Consider the following 18622-nt stretch of genomic DNA (forward strand, 5'->3'; position numbering starts at 1 on the left):
GTGAGAGATTGAGTATAGATAGGTTTATTGAGAGGATGGAAATAACTGGTGTTAGGTATCACTAAATTGAGTCGGTCTTTTCCCAGTGCGAACTTCCTGGTGCAGATCCTGAACCAGTTAGATACTTCAATTCACACCAGCAACGGTCATTCATTTGTACTGGAATCTCCTGGAATGTGAGTGACTTCCGTTGAATATGAATGACTCCTTGATCTATATTGGATAATGGCTGTTTAACGACAGGAGCGGTGGCAAACAAAAACTCTCCAATCTTTGTTGTATCGATGATTGGTGCACCACAGGCTGTTGTACCGAGTTTGCCTTTAGTTTCCTTTTTAACTGATATTATATTTTCATGCTTACAAAGCTGTAGTCAGACATCCGTATGGTTCCGTCATTGCTGGTCAGATGGAGTATGCTCCAATTGTCACTCTAATTCGACCCAGGGGTGTGTCTATCAATTGGAACTCACCCTACTAGAATATTTCTAAACAAACAGCATCACAGGTAGCGATTTAACACTACAAAATATCGCCGAGGAAACCTTGAAAATAGCATCATGGTAGGCCACCCTGTTGACTGGGCGATACACCCCGGAGAGAATACTCGTAACCCGAAATCGGCGGTTGCAGTCGAGCTGTGACTAGTGTCACAAACTACATTTGACCTCTGGCACGATTTAATGTACGTGGGTAGGGGAATCAGGGATCATTGCACGGGAGCTAAGTCGCAAAAGGTATGATGCGATGAATGACGTTCTCAGTGTAGCAACTGTGAACAATCTAGCGTGGAATGCGCCTTTTAAACTCTAGGCGGAACATTCTATAGCCCCATGGCCATCCCTCCCAATAATTCTTTTAATGGTTTGCTTTCTCCCACATGGAGGCTGCATATTTCACAGTCTGATGCATGGACATTGGATATGATATTACAAGAAGACTACGGGATAGAAGCAAAGAATTCAAGCTTTGCACTAGTCGATCAAAAACACAATCTAGTGTTTAACATTGTGGACAACTGATGTTCCAAAAGCGACATAGAGAGAAGCAAATCTACAAGCCATCTGCCCAGATGGGCAGCTGGGCATCAAAGCGGGGATACCTAAACATGTCACGAACGTGGCTGGGCAGCGAAATATCGAGCCCAAGTGCAAGTTCTTCGGAGAATCTGTGACAAGGTGCAGATGCTTTTATAACCCTGAATCATGAAGTCCTGAGAAGCCCCCTGAAGTCAAGTCTGATTTCATCGGCCCCACTCCTGCCAACTTCCTAAAGAGGAAGTTGAAAATCAAAGGCTTGGCACGGAGATTTAACATCCTCGAATCCACGCTAACCCGCAAATCATTTCGCTTCCTCGTGCACAAAGTTCCGGTAGTCTTCTAGAAACGGGTACTATACATCAGATACTACATTATTGGGTCTGTTGGTCATAGCTTAGAAATAGCCACCGATTCCCGAATTCACTATGGCTATATAAATATTTCTGACACTACGCATATGGTGCACTCATAATCTAACGCCAAGAAAACATAGACGCTCCTGATAAAATATCATGGGCGCGCCAGAAGCTCCTAACCCGAGCAATGAGGCTATGCCACATGATCTAGAGCAGGCCAGGATCAACCAAGAGACTGCTGATTTGGAAAGATTAGGAAGAGAACGCCCAAAATGCTTCAAAGGCGCTTGGTCAGAAATTTCTTTCTGTCTCTCAATTTTCATGTCCCAAATTCTTGCAGTAAGTCATCAACCAGAATTCTACGCCACGAGGCAAAATTCTAACCTTCTACTAGGAATACTATATCTCAGGCTCAAATGTTCTCCTTCCAACGCTGGTTAAAGAGCTTGACCTCCCCAAAGCCTCAGAGATATGGCCGTCTACCGCATTATCGCTAGTCGTGACCTCGACGCTGCTGATCTTCGGTAGATTAACCGACATGTTTGGCGGATATATAATTTACAGCGGAGGAGCTGTTTGGCTCACAATATCCTCTATCCTCTGCGGTGTCTCCCAGACATGGCTGATGTTGATTATTTGCCGAGCATTGCAGGGTTTTGCTCTGGCCGCTTTTCTGCCATCAGGAGTCATGATTCTTGGCAGCACCTACAGACCGGGGCCCAGAAAGAATATGGTCTTCAGTATCTATGGCGCATGTGCGGCGCTGGGCTTCTTTGTGGGAATTTTCTTCTCCGGACTCTGTGGTGAATATCTCACTTGGAGATGGTACTTCTTCATCGGAGCGATCCTCTCCGCCATCACAGCAGCTCTGTCACTATTCTCCATTCCGCGCGATTATTCTGAGAAGAGAAAAATGGGTATTCGGATGGACTGGCCTGGTGCCTGTCTTTCTGTCCCGGCGGCTGTGCTTTTTGTGTTTGCCATTGCGGATAGTTCGTATGCGACACAAGGGTGGAGAACGCCATATATTCCTCTTTTCTTCGTTCTTGGGCTTATTCTTATGGGAGTCATGGTTTATGTGGAAGGATGGGTTGTGAAGAACCCTCTGCTGCCTGGCGACGTTTTCCGAGTCAAGTATATGCTGCCTCTGGTCATCGCATTGCTATTTCTTTACGGCACGTTGGGTATATTCCTACTCTATGCCGTTCTCTAGTGAGTTCTATCGGTGTGATGCTTTCCAGATAGCCACTAACAACATCTATAGCATGTCTGAAATAATGGGTGCTTCGCCAATGCAAATCGTGGCATGGACTGCGCCTATGGGAGTTGGTGGTCTTATCCTTTCAATCGGAGGAGGAATGATCTTCCACAAAGTCCCAGGAACGTTGTTGATGTTGATATCATGTCTCGGCTACGTGGGTTCTGGTCTGTTTTTCGCCGTCCTCCCTATCGGCGGAAATTACTGGGCTTTCGTATTCCCGTCGATGATATGCGGCACAGTCGGCATTGATATCAGCTTCAACCTTGCCAATGTTTTCATCACGACAAACCTTCCAAAAGCAAGGCAAGGCTTAGCTGGTGCATTGATCAACTGCACTCTGCACATGGGAATCGCCGTGATGCTTGGTTTCGCGGATATTGTTCACACCAACACATCTGACCTAGGTACCCGGGATAGCTACAAGGCTGTCTTTTGGTACCAAACCGGACTAGCCATATTGGGACTTGTTATTGTCCTATTTTTTGTGCGGATCAGAGAGGCCAAGAGTGAACTTACACTTGATGAAAGAGCAGCAATGGCAGCAGAGGGAAATGAATGAGGTGGCGATTTCTGACGCGTTTGATACCCCTTCTGTTTGTAGTTTTTTAGAGATAATATTGGACTCTTATAAAATTGAATATAAGACTTTTCTCGCCCTTGGAATTTCCAAACTTCTACAGGTACAGCATGGATTCTACATCGTAACCAGTTGACATGCCTCGCCATGCTATTTCTAGACAGAATTCAAAGACTTCTGATTGGCTCATCTGATCCATAATCACATGTCTGCCCCTGGAAGGCCACGTGATGTGATTTGGATCAGGGCCTTGGCATGCAGATGCAATGGAGGCTGAGGTGTCCGGGGTACTTGATAATCTCTTAAGACTCAGATACTCCGCACTCCATTCGCCATTCCCGTGAGAGACAGAGAGCACAATGTGCCATTTGGATTCCGGATGACGAGTGAAACTTATGACAATGTCGGTCACAACAATTCCGCTCGAACCCCTCATATCGACCGCACGTGCGGAGTCTAGTCACGCCGGCGGAGCCATGCGAGACGTCCAATCCGACCGAACACAATCCGAGAACAAAGGAGCCATGGGGATGGAGGTCAGCGAAGGCAAGGCTATGTCTCCCATGGAATTCACTGGGACATCATCGTGTAGAGAAAAACGACCTTCGTCCGGCCTTCATTCCTTGACTGCAGAACACCCGCTTTTCCCACCCATGCCGTCGTATGGCCCCCCATCTGCATTGCGCAGAATCCAACACTATATGTTCATCGTCGCCTCGTTCTTTCTGTCGCTATGCTTTTTGGCGGCCGTATTTATCGGGGCCCTATTCCGCATAGCAGGAGTCGCAATCTCGGAAGCTCGTTCACGATGCAGCGGCCAGAATCCGGATACGAGGAGGTCGTTTTATACGGAGGAACTGGCACGCAGGAAGGCGAGGGCCAACGCCGATCGGAGGTGGGCTCTGCGCCAACAGAAGAGGGATATGGACGAGGAACAGGGGCCTGAAGAATGCCAAGAATGCCCGTCCCTGGAAGGAGGCAAGGATCTCTTGGTTAGTGACGTTGCATACTATGCCCGTCGAGTCGGTCTCGACGTGGAAACATTTCGGGTCCAGACGGAAGACGGTTTCATTATCACCCTGTGGCACGTCTTCAATCCCCAGGAGTATGAGGCATTATCACCAGAAGAGCGACGCGAGCGTGGGCCTGATGTTTTTACTAAGCCGAGAATGCCGAATACATCCCGTCCACAATCTAACCGTCGATATCCTGTTCTCCTGGTCCATGGATTGCTGCAAAATGCCGGTGCATTCTGTACCAACGACGAGGATAGTCTGGCGTTTTACCTCTGCAAATCTGGATATGACGTCTGGTTAGGGAATAACCGCTGTGGGTCACACCCAGAGCACATCACTTTGTCGCCCGACGACCCGCGTATGTGGTCTTGGGACATTCGACACCTCGGGACGCTGGACCTTGCCGCACTCACTTCACGGGTGCTCTACGAGACTGGGTTCGAGAAACTAGGTCTCGTCTGCCACTCCCAAGGAACCACGCAGACCTTCGTTGCTCTAGCCAAAGACCATCGTCCCGAGCTGGGCGAATACATCTCGGTTTTCTGCGCACTTGCACCGGCTGCATATGCCGGCCCGCTTGTGAGCAGACCGTATTTCCGATTCATGACCCTTCTCCCTCCCGCGATTTTTCGACTCATCTTCGGAATCCACTCTTTCATTCCTTCCATGATGACCGCTCAGCATCTGCTGCCGTCTAGAGTTTATGGAACCTTAGCATATTGGGTGTTTTCCTTTCTGTTCGACTGGTCAGACACGCGCTGGGAGCGTGATCTGCGCCATCGAATGTTCCAGTTCGCTCCAGTGTATGTCAGTGTTGAGTTGATGCGCTGGTGGCTAGGAAGTGAGAGCTTCGCAAAACATAAATGCATTTTGTCCACAGAAACTGAGCTCCTCCATGAGACAAACGTGAACCCGTATATGCGAGACGCTGTTTCTGAGCATGGCGATGATCCCCGAGACGCATGTTTGGGAAGTCCGGCCCCAATCCCCTGGTATGGCCCGAAAACACCCCCGTTCGCATTTTGGATTGGAGGCTCCGATGCTCTTGTCGATGGTCGCCGACTTTTGAATCGCTTCCAGAGCGGGCGTGAGCCTCATGTGAGTCTCGTTCATTCGAAGGTCATTGAAGAGTATGAGCATCTCGATGTCCTTTGGGCAATGGATGCGATCGAGCAGGTTGGCAGGGAGGTCAACCAGGTTATTTGGACAAGTATGCCTGATGACTCGCGTCAGATATGCCGTGCCCCTCGCGGTGTGAACCTAGACATGGTAGACATGGGTTAGTTTATACTTGTTCAGGTACTCCGTATTATTGTATATTACATCATATGTCCCCATGCATTGATAGGCTACCTTACCAAGAGATCATTTATAAATGCTAGACCTTACAATACAAAACCTTGACCAGCTGAAGTATGATCTACGGAAAAGACATTATAAATAGTGCCCATGGTGCTCATCTCAGTTTACGTTGGCTCTCGGTTCTCTTCCATTCTCCTTGATAACCACTAATCTTGGGAAAGAAAGCAATTGACCTCTACTCATTTTCTTTTCTACCACCGGTCTCAGATTTCTTCAATAAATTGTTTCTATGCGACTTGTTCATATTTGAGTATCATGGCATCTCCTACGTCGCCAACTTCATTGTCTCGTTCTCGTGAAATGTCACCATCAAATATTCCTGTCCGAATGAATTCCAAAAAAGTGGCCGTGTCAGAGCTGAAAGCTGCCCCAGAAAGGGCAGTAAGAGCGAGAGGAACTCATCATTCCAATATCATGGCGTTTGCTAGGTCCTGAGACGACGATGATACCCTCGCCAAGGGAGAAATTCAAATATTCTGCCATGATGCGTGACATGTTCGATGTTTCCTGCGAAACCTTTGATTTGCGTTTTATGTTTCTCAGTGAACTATCGGTAATAGCGATTCTGTTTCTTAGCTTAGGTATCTTCGTTTTTGGCGCATTTTATACATCTGGTAAAGTTACTATTCATAGTTTCTTTCTCATATGTATCATTGCAGATCTGTAGACTGCTCTTGCCCTAATACTCCTTTTGGTCAGGTACAGGTACCGGTCAGGTGATGATGTACCTAATATTTGCGTCAGGTTCAGGTTTTCCTGTCACCAAGAATTGGGGGATGAAAGGCAATCTTCCTTATGGTATCCTCACAAATTTCCACAGACTTTATCAATGTTTCTATGCCAATCTTAACTTGGAATGAGTACAGTGGTGTCATCCTTGAAGGACATGTCAATCTAAGCTCAGCCAGGTCCACTAACCCCGCAATCCCCCAGATTTGGGTGGGACCCGGCCCAATACCTCCGGACTCCACAACATTCCGCTTTTATCGGGTTATCATGACATCTACACACATAGAACAATGAAACTAGATATGAAATCATAGATGTACCTAGATTTTTAGCCTATGGTAAGTTCCAGGGGAACTCACCTATAGCAGGCCGATGATCTCACCTGGACAGCCCCCTATTTGTGTGTGTCACATTATACACGGTGACGAGTAGATGAGGGTACACAGGTACTTATATTGTCCTAGTATATACGTATTTGTGTACTTTTGGCCCATATGTGACGCCAAACCTAGCCAATAGCATGCAGTCAAGGCCAACCAAGACCACTTCAACACCAAAGAGAATGTGGGGGAAAGGGCTAATTTAGCTAATGGACCCCCAGTATGATCGACTGGCACTGCCCACTATCAATTGGCAGGGCGGTTATTATTGCTTTTAATAGCCCTATAGTGCCGTGTCTCTTCAATGTTTAGATTTCTGTGAATATAGTAAGTGTGTGCTTCAAATTAGGTATCACGATCCATGGAACAGACTGACCGATTTGAATCATCACCACGACATCAAGTCGAGACCACTGAAGCCACCAGGGGACACATGGATCCTGAAACTCACCCAACGACTCCAAGGTTATGTGACCCATTGCGACCATTGGCTTGCCACCGTACAGGGATACCTTAGATGTCACCTTTCAGTCAGTCCCAAGTCCTGACTGACTCCCAACCCCGCATCCAGTCAGATGATACCAGTGTATATATAAGTTCTTCTTCCAGTCCCCCTACCTGTATTGTGTACTTGTTTGCTTTTCAGAAATTCTCCCCTCCACTTCCATCCATCACCTTCCACCAGACTTGCAGCATCAACTTGGACTTTCCATCAACACACAATCCAACACACTACATTTAAGATGTCGGCAGCCATGGGACCTATTATGCAGCAACTACAGGCTCTCCCTGCCCGCTCAAGGCAGGGCCTGAATAACCTGCGCCAGCGTATCTTCCAGCAGGGTATGTTCTTTCCTCTCGTCTTCCGACCGTCTCATCCACCTTGCTCTTGACATTCAGATATCAGATATAACTAACACTACCCACAGGAGAGAGACAACCCAAGGAAACCAACCTCTTCCGCACTTCCCTCAGTGTTCACCGTCCTGTCTGGATCACTGCTGCCGGTGGTCTCTACACCAGTATGGCGGCTGTGTACCTCACGATGCGATATCTGAAGCGTGTTGCGCGATAGATGAGGCAGTCTAGTCACTTCTGCCCACTTGACTTGATTCGACTACATGATTCTACAGCTCTCACACATGTTTCCACTACTCTTCACACGCATACCCCTTTTATCCCTCGTCGCCATGTTTTTATCGACAACAGCTGTGTCTGGCCGGTAGTCGTGTGCGACTGGATTCTTTTTATCCCAGATGGGATGCTTCTTTCTTTTGTTCGGTCGGTCATTCGCATCTTCGCCAAAGAATGGCAAGATAGACCTGGCGTTTTTGTTTGAAGGGCTACTTTACCCTAACTCGATACTCTCACAATAAATATGTTACAATTACTCCGCCTCTGCATTATATCGTATTTATCTGGCTCGATTTTTCAACATGGTGTTGCTCGTTTTCTATGTAGAGTTATCGCTTGTTATGGTAAGGCCAAAGGTGCCAGCGTTGACAACGAAGGGTTAAAGAGCGCGTGGTAATAATAACTGAATAACAGACTGCCCAGATAAGCACAACTGAGAAGGTCAGGCTAGACCTAGCCCTCCCCAGCCATAGAGCGATACGCGCTCTCAAATCAGGGGGTGTGTAAACAGAACGAAAGCCTAGTGATTGTTTCAGGGTACACACACATCGAAAGTTGACTGTATACATACCCAACATGATTCACCCCTTACCGTTTGAGATTATGTACTAGTACAAGTGAAGAAGTCCCTCGAAGTAGAAACTGAGAAGTGACAGATCCACTCGGCTGAAGAACCCACCCCCAGAATCTGAGATGATCCACTTCGCCATCGCCCAAAGGAATCAGGAGTGCGCTCGGCCCCTCGCTTCCACCATACACGATACACAATACCTCAGGCAGACACTTTGCAAATAATCTGCTGCCCTATCATATCTCTTCTCTTACTCAGGGCGTCGTCAGTCTGCTGGGGTTGGCCCCGTACAATGATCTCATTGCTGATAGGTGCATGCGTTACTTTATGTTTAGAGGCTTGGCGACCCCGCGTTTGTTTGTGTGCGGAATTTCCTGATCGGGTTGTTTGAAATGGGTATCTGCTCATGTTTAGAGGTAGTGGTAATCATTCACAAATATAAACCAAGTTTTGGGTCATATTCTACATGAAAGCCCCGCAAGAACAATGTGCAGAGCGTTGCGACTCTGGTGCTCTTGAACTCGGCGAGTCTGTTTCATTAGGGAAAGAGCGAGAGATGATTGGCTCTGTTGTCCTTTCGGTAAATAAAACCAATACCCAGGCTATGGAGTAGGAGCAGTCTCATTAATGGGCCCCACATTCTACGTATGACTTGCCTGATTTGCTGAGAATCTAAGAAAACATGGGTCTTTCGGTTGCCCTAAGACTGAGCGAGAAACAACCATTACCTCGATCGGACTTTCTGTTCAAAATCTAAATAGTTCTAGAATATATAGTAAACAGGGAATATAGTTGACCCCCACCGGAGTCACGTTCCTTCCCTGGGATTGCCAAGCTTTCTTTAAACTCCTTGGAGCCAACCTTAACTATCGGACTATCGATGATGTGTTCCCCCTGCTTATGAATCTAATATTGCCGATTTTGAGCCAAAAAGTGCCTGATCCAAAGGGACCCCAGCCCCAGAAGAGAAGAACGGGGCCAGATAACCAACTTGCAAGTTCCGGTTTACCCACAGTCCTTAGACGGGAAATGATCGAAAAGTCTTCTCCTTCAAGTGTGTTTATAAGTATAGCTAGGTTTCGAACCTCTATGTGAGAAGACATCTACAGAAATTCTAGATGTGAGATGCTAGTAAAATGGAAGAGCTCTAGGAGAAAGCATGTAACGTGGTTGACTGCTTAAAAATGCCCGATAATGCCCATCAGCGCTTACTAGAGCTCGCAAAGCTTCCTACCATGAAATCATCCACTAGAACCATTTCTTATTCCTCGTATTTTCTCCTTGCCAACCACTACCCTCAGGTGAGCAACTGATTTCTTCTCATTTTCCTTGTGCCATCAGTCTTATATCGCGTCCAGCCACCACCGGATCGCTGTTCATCTCATCTCCGTGCACTTCATCTCTCCGTGAAAGTTATCTCTCAGTTCACTTTGACTCTCAGTCCTCGTCTATTCTTGCTTGCTGTTACAGGGCTTGTAATTGGGCTCCTTGGGATTGTCACGATTATCTGTATTCTTCTATTCAGGAATAAGATCGGGGTAGTATTTCGTCGAAGGAGCCGAGAAAAAGAGTCCACGCAGTATGTACCACCGCCCAGTGGAGACCTGGTCGATTCGAATCACTCCGAAGGAAATGGCAATGGTGATGAAGGGACCATGGTTGGCTCTAGCCCTGCAAAAAAACTGGATGTGGACAAGACAAAAGATGGCAGCTGGAAGTCTACACTCTACCTTGGATCCATTGCCAGCTTAGCAGTGCTTGTCTTTAATACTTTCGCAGCCTGGGCTGCTGCCAGCTATACTGGTAGCGATGGTACAGGAGTACTATTTCAAGGCGAATGCCGAAAAGCGCGAAATATCAACACAGGCTTCCACTTGGTTATCAACATCCTTGCAACACCTGTCCTTAGTGCGAGCAGTTACGGAATGGTAGGTATTTATTGTCTCTCTTGTATTTATTAAAGGCATAGTAAACTTAAACTAACTGACTGTTGAGCAATGTTTGAGTGTACCGACTAGACTGGACCTGGACCGCGGAGAGTCGTTGGACATTGGAATCCTTAATATGCGCAATCTGTCTCGCATACCACGGAAGAAGCTCGCCTTATGGGTCTGTCTGGCTACCTCGTCTCTTCCATTACACCTACTGCATGTGATCCTACCAATTTTTATATGACGAAAGTGTTGTTGTTAATAGCCGATATATAGGTATAACTCCACTGTTTTTATCACAACAGGTGCCTTCGAGTACGAAGTTATCGTTGGGAATCAAACATTCATCGAGCTCAGCCCTACAGCCTTGACACAGGAGGACAGGATCCATACGGGTACGGAGCTACGTCCCTCGTTCGAAGACCTACGCAACCAACCGGCCAATGGCAATTTTCACCAGTTGGACAACTTGGATTGCATCAACGCATATGGCGTCAGTTTCCAGTCCACTTACGGGACCCTGTTGCTGGTTTGTGACACTGCTCAGCCACATGAAGGCTACTTCGAAGTTGTCGCTGCAAGCTCTGTGGATATAGTTAAGGATTCGTGGCAGTGGATGTTCAGGTTCAATGACGTTTTGTACGGTTTCGATCTAGATAAATTTCGCGCGCACTCCGACAACCTAACCATGGAAGTTTACACCGGGGACTCATTTGTGGAATACAAAGTCGATTACTGTCTTGCACAGAAGGTCCCTGAAATATGCAAGGTCAAGTATAGTCTACCTTTGTTAATAGTGGTCATTGTCTTCAACATCATCACGGCCGGGATCCTCTGGGGCATTACAGTAACCATCAACTACGTGCCCCTCCTGACGACCGGGGATGCCATGGCTGAATTCCTAAAGAGGCCCGATTCCTCTACACTTGCACGAGATCAATGGAAATACAACCAGGAGCGTCAATATTGGTACACAGTATTGTCGAAGAGGCGAAGGGCTGGCTGTGCTTTTCTGTGAGTTATTTTCTAAGTGCTCCCTTGCGTTTTACCTCCTTTAATCCCAATTTCCTACAGGTTTCTTGGAAGCATTATCGCGAGTATCATTCTTCTTGTCTACACCGGTTACTCCGACCAAAATGGTGGATTTTCACTTGGCTGGGCTCTTGGTATTGGTGCCGCCGATACTCGGTATTTGATACAGGGAAAACATCACCCGTCAACAGTTTCCGCCAACACCATCATGGCCAATACGCCACAAGTCGTGTTTTCTATTCTGTATTTTGCCTTTAACGGTGCCTTGACGGCAATGGCCCAAGAAAACGAGTGGAGTCAATACGCTGTGGATCGCAAGAGTTTACGAGTTTCGACCGTCGCAAAGGGCGAACAGAGAAGCACTTATTTTCTATCGCTACCTTACCGATATTCTATCCTTCAATTAGTTTTCTCTATCGTCCTACATTGGCTGATCTCCCAGAGCCTCTTCTTCGTCAATGTGGAAGCATACTCTCCGACGTTGGTGCACATTGAGGATCACAGTTTTATAACTTGTGGATATTCACCTCTCGGTATTGTTTGTACGATCGTAGTGGGATCCCTGATGGGACTCTACTTGGCGGGCTTAGCGCGCTTTAAAACGTTCAAATCCGGCATGCCCATCGCTGCTAGCTCCAGTCTGGCTATCTCCGCTGCATGTCACCCCTATCCGTCTCTTGAAGAAAGCGGGGACACGCATACGAATTCGGGAACAGAGATGAAGCGACTGCAATGGGGAGTCGTGGCTGCTAGATATCAGGATTCGGAGCACTGTTCTTTTACCGATGAAGAGGTTAGCATGCCAGTTCACCGACGTACCTATACGTGAACCACGCATATCAATCCCTTAATATAACTTGTTCTTTATTCCCCTAGTACTAAACATCGTGAGACATGTTATATATGTATCTGCGACGGAAAAGCGTTATGGCAATGGAGCTAACGGCCAAGGTGTATATTCAATTTATCTTAGGAGACATCACAGGAACCGTAGAAGTCCCTAACGGCGGGCCTATATTCAAACCACCATACCTATGTTATGAGGTAGAAAGTCATATAATAAAAGAGAATTACGGTCGATGATTGGTCAGAAAAATCAAGATGTTAAATGACCTGTTCTGAATTTTACCTATAGGCGCCATAGTTCGAACCGTTTTTTTGTATAAGTAAACGGGTTCCAAGGACTCATGTTGATGTGGGGTCAGGTAGCAGTGTGTAGCCAGATTGAAAAAATGTAATACAACCTGCGACCTAAGGATAGGGGGAATGTATTCAAAATAAAAAGAATGTGATCCTAGATCAATATCAAGCAAAAGACGCCTAAATAGAAGACGTGTTAACCATTATACACTGATGCTAGCATACGGTCTGCTTTTATATCTAAGACTTTGACCTCGAGCCGCTTTGTATTAGTAGAAGGAAGCAACATCAAACGCATGGATTTCGCCGTTCCTTCTTACGCCCCTTTGTCATGACGTATTTTCTTGACAAGATGTAGTACTCCAACAAATGAGGGCAGCAATGCTATTAACGAGCTAACTGTCATAGTATAAGCGATCCTATGGGGCTAATCCCTTCTGGATATAGTCTGCGGTGGGCTGAGTGCATCAGTGAAGGTTGCTCACTTATTGGGCACTAAGCATCACTGAGTAATCAGAGAGCATCACCTGCCCGGGCAGTCCTTCTGCACATGACTGCACTGAGCATGATCGCTGATCTGAGTTCGTGCTGACATCTACTCAGTGAGCCTGAGCCCTCATAAAAGCGGCGACAGATCAAATAGAAAGCCCGCCTGCCAAGGAGAAACTGGGACATATAGATAAATATAGACGAGCTTATTTGATGACGAGTCCATCGTACCTTGCGTCTCCGATTATGGACTGGTTTACTTTGTACGTGATACATGTCTCACTTGATCGGTCTAGACTGAGCAGTGTCTGACGGTGCGGGTCCAAGTGCCGTAGGGCCGAGTTTGATTCAGAAGGCTGAATTTAACCGTAGCGGGTGTACTCTGTACCTAGAAATGGGGATGAACTGGCTCAGAGCTCTCAGGACGACCTCTCGCTGTGGAATTATGTTGTAGGGCTGCTGTGAGATGCTATATTACCCGTTGGTTTAGTCGCATTTGGGACCTAACCCGTAATCAATTATTCGAACTGCTTCCTCTTTGCAGAGATCGTCTTACTGCATGATATTTGTCTATATATTTTTTTTATCGCGCGGGGTCCCGAAAGAGGGCCCTGTCTAAATCAAGTGAGCACGCTCCTCCTTGCCTTAGGCAACCTCGATTCTCACATTCTCGGTGGTTTCTTTGCTAACTCCGCTTTACTCGAAGGACACAATGTGCACTCAGCTAAGCCGGTATAGGATGCGGAGATAATAACCAGCCAGCGGTCCGCCCTCCCCGGACATTTACAGACACGGGGCGATCATCTCCAATTTTTCTACACATTCAAGCCCATGGAGTCAACCCCCCCCCCCCGGCGCGGGGAGATATATTTAGCTGTGACCCTAAGTGGATAGCCTAGGGTCCGCCTGTTGGGGGGCGAAATTGCCTATCCACTCGCCGACGCCGCGCATCACGGGGATTTTCTTTTAGCTTTTCTCGGCATCCTTGGCTGAGAAGCTTAGCATATTTCCGATACTCCGTCTATTTCATCCCTGGGAAAGCTATCATCTTGATATTTGTTTGTGAAACATTTGAATTTCATGTCGCATCTTAAAGCGACGCTTAGATCCTATATACATTGTTCGAGAACATCTTGTAAGACTTGTCTACAGAGTGGACCTAATTCTGCTCTCAAGTCGTGGATTGACCCGGGGTAAGCCTGTGACGCCCCGAGCCGGAACCTTGTACTAGTCAGCAGACCCAGATTCAAGCCACCTGCAGCTGCCCGTTATTGCTTCTATAATCCCGCTTCCGGCTTTTGTATTGCGACATGCACCAAGCGGTGATCCGGGGACTCTACGGAGTACTCCGTACCTTTCCTGACTATTTTTAATTAATCCCCAAGGCCGACGGGAGCGCTGGGTTACATCAAAGACCTGTACTGATCGCTGCCGGTGAGGGGTGGTCTCACACGTGAGGCCTCCCTCCCTCCCCCAAATCCATCCCCTTCTCGGCACCCATACCCTTGTCTCCGCTTATGGCTATATCCTCTGGCAGATAATAATGACGTATCCCGGGTTCTCTAGAGCCGAGCTTCCACTACCTTGCGTCGTTGGGTGTCGCCATGAGGGGAACCCCAGTTCAATTCTGAAAAACATTGGAGAACCCCCGTCGGATTGGGGGGAAGCTATGATGCAATACGACAAACACGAGAGCATATCCATAAGCTTCTAATTGATAATAATGGATTTTCGTTTACCAATCTCAAATTTTGGGTAGAGATATAAGAGGCGCATAGTACGTGATAGTATAACACTTTTCCTTCTGGTTCAACCTACTTTCTTCTCAGGTTTCCCCAAGAAGATCAAAATGAAACTCCAACTTCTTGTTACTCTACTTCCTGCTGTGTTACCTTTGGTGCATGGTGCCCCTGCTCGCCGGGATACCCCCAATCCCGGCCTTCGAGGAAGCGACTCACTAGTTGGATATTCACCATCCAATACGGGTGGCAGCGACTCACCACCCGACATCAAATATACACTTCTTCCTGGGCAAAAGGAGGACCCCAAAATTGGGTCATACCTTGACTTCGAGAAAACTGACAATCCCCAGCCTATCCGTGGTACTACGGGTGCTGATGATCCTGGTCCAAGTACGAGCCCCCGTCAATACTATCTCGTAATTGACTGGATACTCAGTATACTGACATCTATTGTAGGAAACTATTACTATGACAGAATTAATAGTGATAAACTTGCACCTCCCGGAACCGATCATGGACAGACCATCAATGCGCAATGGCCGATGGGTAAGCTACTAGTTTCCATGGAGAAGTCTTCAATTTGCTTACTATATCTTAGGATTGAGTCACAACAGGTAATATCTCATTCCCAAACAAGGAAAATGGAGAGACTCATATTTTCTAAAAGATTCGGAATTGATGGAGCTGGTTGGGCTCGCCAAGAGAACACAAACGTCATGCCAGATGCGACGCTCATGGCCGGTGTGAATATGCGCCTGGCACCTGCCGGTTACCGTGAACTTCACTGGCATGTGGCTGCCGAATGGTCCTTGGTACTGAATGGTTCATGTCGAATTCAGGTACTTACTTATCTTGAACTGACTAAAATAAGCACTAACCAGGCTGCCAGGCTGTAAACGAGAATGGCGAGACATTTATCGACGACGTTGCTGCCGGCGATGTGTGGTACTTTCCACCGTGAGTACTGTGATACGCGCGTATAACGATTCGTGCTGATCATTTGACCATCAGTGGCATTCCTCATTCCATTCAAGCCCTCGACGATGGAGTTGAGTTCCTTTTAGTGTTCGATGATGGAGACTTTAGCGAGGATAACACATTCCTCGCGACAGAGGTCTTCCTCCACACTCCGGTAAAAAGAAGCAAATCTTGAATTGAAAAATCCAATTTGCTGATCTTCCACGCAGAGAGAGGTCCTCTCAAAGAACTTTGGAGTTGATGTATCAGCATTTGACAAGATCCCCGAAGACGAACTATACATTTTCAAGGGCACGCCCGCGCCAGCAGACATCCAGAAACAGAATGTGACAACCACTGCTGGTCTTGTACCTCGGGATCAGAGCTATTCATATCACTTTTCCGAGCAGCCAGCCCACGAAGTCGCCGGCGGTTCAGTCAAGATCGTCGATCCGCTCACTTTTCCCATCGCTGAAAATTTCTCCGCCGCTGTTGTTACCGTCCATCCGGGCGGTATGCGTGAAATCCACTGGCATCCAACTAGCGACGAATGGACTTTCTTTATTTCGGGCCAGGGCCGCGCGACCCTTTTCAGTGCCCCAAATGCTGCGACTACATTTGATTATGCCGGTGGTGATGTTGGTTACTTCCCAAAGTCTAACAGCCATTATATCGAGAATACCAGTGATGAAAACTTGGTCTTTTTGGAGGTGCTCCAGGCGCCTGAGTTTACAGGTATTTTCATCCTTGTGATAAGTCTTGGTGTCCATGTACTAACGGCTAGTAGATTTGGCTCTTGGTCAGTGGATCGCGTCCACACCGAAACAGATCGTTGCGGATACACTCAATCTCAGCGAGGATACTATTAACAATCTCAAGACTGAGAAGCAATTTGTTGTCGCTGGTCCTAGTAGCTAGATTGCCTCGCAAGCAGACCAACCTATGTTCATAATCCACAGGTCTCGATGATGTTCTTGGAAATTTAACAGAGTTTATTAGAAGATGTGCCACACAGTGTCATCCATTCTCACATGTAATGCCCCCGTGCATAAAGAGCCCACTATCGTATTTAGATTAGTAGTTCAAACCCACCGTTTCTGCCATATACATCAAAACTGCGACAGAGGTCGGTGTATCTAGAGGGCATTTACTTCGGGTTAGGGTATATCCTAAACGCGTTAGTTCCTCAACTGCGGCCACAAGCCCAAGCACCCATGCACTTATGCCCCTATTCGACTGGCTTGAGTGGAATTTTCAAAATCTTCCCAATGCGAGTACTTTATTGGATGCTCAGCAGTGAGCCCGTGATGAGTAAGATTTTAGCGGAAATTCGATGGCGTGCAGCCAACGCATTATTAGCCAAGACTAGTGAGGACCCTCTTTGACAATGGGTGATTGGCCCAAATGTTAAGTAATTGGTCTACTGCTGCGCCCTCGGCCTTTATCGTGACCGCCAGGGCTCTGCAGGGCTCTGCCTTTCATTCAATGCGAGGTCACGTTTCCGGGGCTCGAAGATTCTCATTATTGCTGACACTTGTTTGAGGGGGGATGGACAACGTCCACTGCATGGCCGATGCGGCCGAGCGGCGACGTACTCAAAACCGCCTAGCTCAGCGCAAATCCCGCGGTGAGTGGCCATGACGCAATATTTCGTGTCGATACTCCTGCTGATAGGAATTGTGGGGATAGAGAAGAAGCGGAGGATCGGAAACAATGCCATTTTACAGACGCCTCAAGAACCGAACGGAACCTTCAGGGCACCATCACAATCAACACCAACCGTCGACAATAATGGGGATTTTCTAATGGACTCCCTGCCTTCGTTCGAAGGTGCGCTCACCATACCGGGCGGAGCTTTTCCTCCAAACGAAATACCGATCGCTAGCACACAACCGGAGCCGGTAGAAGACTTCGATCTCGATGCGATCGACCAGTTCTTGTACCAAAGCAACACTAATTTCTGCTCCCTTTTATCCGATTCATTACCCGTCCAATCAAGCTTGGCAGGAACAAACTTCCCCCAAAGCAAATCCCCCGACACTGCTTCGCCCAAGATACCCTCCAATAGCGCAGAAAGCGATCATTCGAAGCTGTTCTGCCGGCACGGGGATAGTCGCAGGCTGCCATTATGTCGCAGAACTTCCGATTCTAATATTCGGCCGGAGAGTCCGGGCCCTGAACTAGAAATACCGCAATCACACAACGATGACACGGTGTTGGAGCTCATTACATCGGCCAGAAGTGACAAGGGATGGATTAGCACGCTTCACATCGCCGCTCAAAAGGGGAATGAGAGGATTGTTCGAGTTGTTTTGCTGCGTGGTAACATGGATGCAAACAAACAAGATAGTGACGGTCGGACACCCTTGATACATGCGATTATTGAAAACCACGACTCCGTAGTCCGCCTACTACTCTCCCACGGTGCTCGAATAGGCGTGTATGATTGTGATGGTCGCTCTGCGCTGCATTGGGCGGTGTTGCATCGGCGACTCGGGATACTGCAGCAATTGCTTGACCATCGTGCCAAGTACGAATCCAGTTTGGATCTTGATGTGTACGACAATTCTGGTTGGACCCCGTTGCACATGTCCGTAAATAGAGCTTTCGAGGCTGGAATCTTGCTGCTTCTCCAGGAAGGCGCGGATATCGACGCCAAAGCACACAAATGCCCGCATACAGGTAAGGTCGTGCCGCTGACGGATCGACAGCGATAATGTGCGATGGAGTCTAGCACAGGTAGTAAATATGCTCTCTTATAACATTTGAAGATGAGATGAAGTGGCTGCCGCGATTCAAAGCATTCAAACCGAATGACAAGCTTATGGATGCGTTATTAGCCCCCGAAATCAATTGAGAACCTAAAGGTATTCCAAAGGGGATTATTGAACCAATTATATTATTGC

At 47.4% G+C, this 18622-nt stretch overlaps 6 protein-coding genes across 6 annotated transcripts; all 6 read left to right on the forward strand.

The window, feature by feature from the left end:
- Positions 1 to 1551: 1551 nt before the first annotated feature.
- Positions 1552 to 3215, forward strand: N7447_009541 (putative MFS multidrug transporter; the record flags this gene model as incomplete). Its single annotated transcript, XM_057233803.1, has 3 exons — positions 1552 to 1734; positions 1790 to 2607; positions 2660 to 3215. 3 exons carry the CDS (start codon positions 1552 to 1554, stop codon positions 3213 to 3215), a joined length of 1557 nt encoding a protein of 518 aa, XP_057083345.1.
- A 419-nt stretch (positions 3216 to 3634) lies between these two features.
- Positions 3635 to 5533, forward strand: N7447_009542 (putative ab-hydrolase associated lipase; the record flags this gene model as incomplete). The annotated part of the gene is made up of 1 exon (XM_057233804.1): positions 3635 to 5533. The coding sequence occupies one exon, from the start codon at positions 3635 to 3637 to the stop codon at positions 5531 to 5533; it is 1899 nt and encodes a 632-aa protein (XP_057083346.1).
- A 1930-nt stretch (positions 5534 to 7463) lies between these two features.
- Positions 7464 to 7795, forward strand: N7447_009543 (uncharacterized protein; the record flags this gene model as incomplete). The annotated part of the gene is made up of 2 exons (XM_057233805.1): positions 7464 to 7563; positions 7650 to 7795. 2 exons carry the CDS (start codon positions 7464 to 7466, stop codon positions 7793 to 7795), a joined length of 246 nt encoding a protein of 81 aa, XP_057083347.1.
- A 2285-nt stretch (positions 7796 to 10080) lies between these two features.
- On the forward strand, positions 10081 to 12217 carry N7447_009544 (uncharacterized protein; the record flags this gene model as incomplete). The annotated part of the gene is made up of 4 exons (XM_057233806.1): positions 10081 to 10353; positions 10421 to 10576; positions 10622 to 11370; positions 11431 to 12217. 4 exons carry the CDS (start codon positions 10081 to 10083, stop codon positions 12215 to 12217), a joined length of 1965 nt encoding a protein of 654 aa, XP_057083348.1.
- A 2649-nt stretch (positions 12218 to 14866) lies between these two features.
- On the forward strand, positions 14867 to 16634 carry N7447_009545 (putative oxalate decarboxylase; the record flags this gene model as incomplete). Its single annotated transcript, XM_057233807.1, has 8 exons — positions 14867 to 15149; positions 15216 to 15305; positions 15358 to 15373; positions 15427 to 15598; positions 15649 to 15716; positions 15771 to 15891; positions 15947 to 16451; positions 16504 to 16634. The coding sequence occupies 8 exons, from the start codon at positions 14867 to 14869 to the stop codon at positions 16632 to 16634; spliced, it is 1386 nt and encodes a 461-aa protein (XP_057083349.1).
- A 630-nt stretch (positions 16635 to 17264) lies between these two features.
- N7447_009546 (uncharacterized protein) lies at positions 17265 to 18433 on the forward strand (the record flags this gene model as incomplete). Its single annotated transcript, XM_057233808.1, has 2 exons — positions 17265 to 17343; positions 17391 to 18433. 2 exons carry the CDS (start codon positions 17265 to 17267, stop codon positions 18431 to 18433), a joined length of 1122 nt encoding a protein of 373 aa, XP_057083350.1.
- Positions 18434 to 18622: the final 189 nt, after the last annotated feature.

This window comes from Penicillium robsamsonii, assembly GCF_028829455.1.
Source record: "Penicillium robsamsonii strain IBT 29466 chromosome Unknown utg000005l_segment0_segment0, whole genome shotgun sequence".
Lineage (NCBI taxonomy): Eukaryota > Fungi > Ascomycota > Eurotiomycetes > Eurotiales > Aspergillaceae > Penicillium > Penicillium robsamsonii.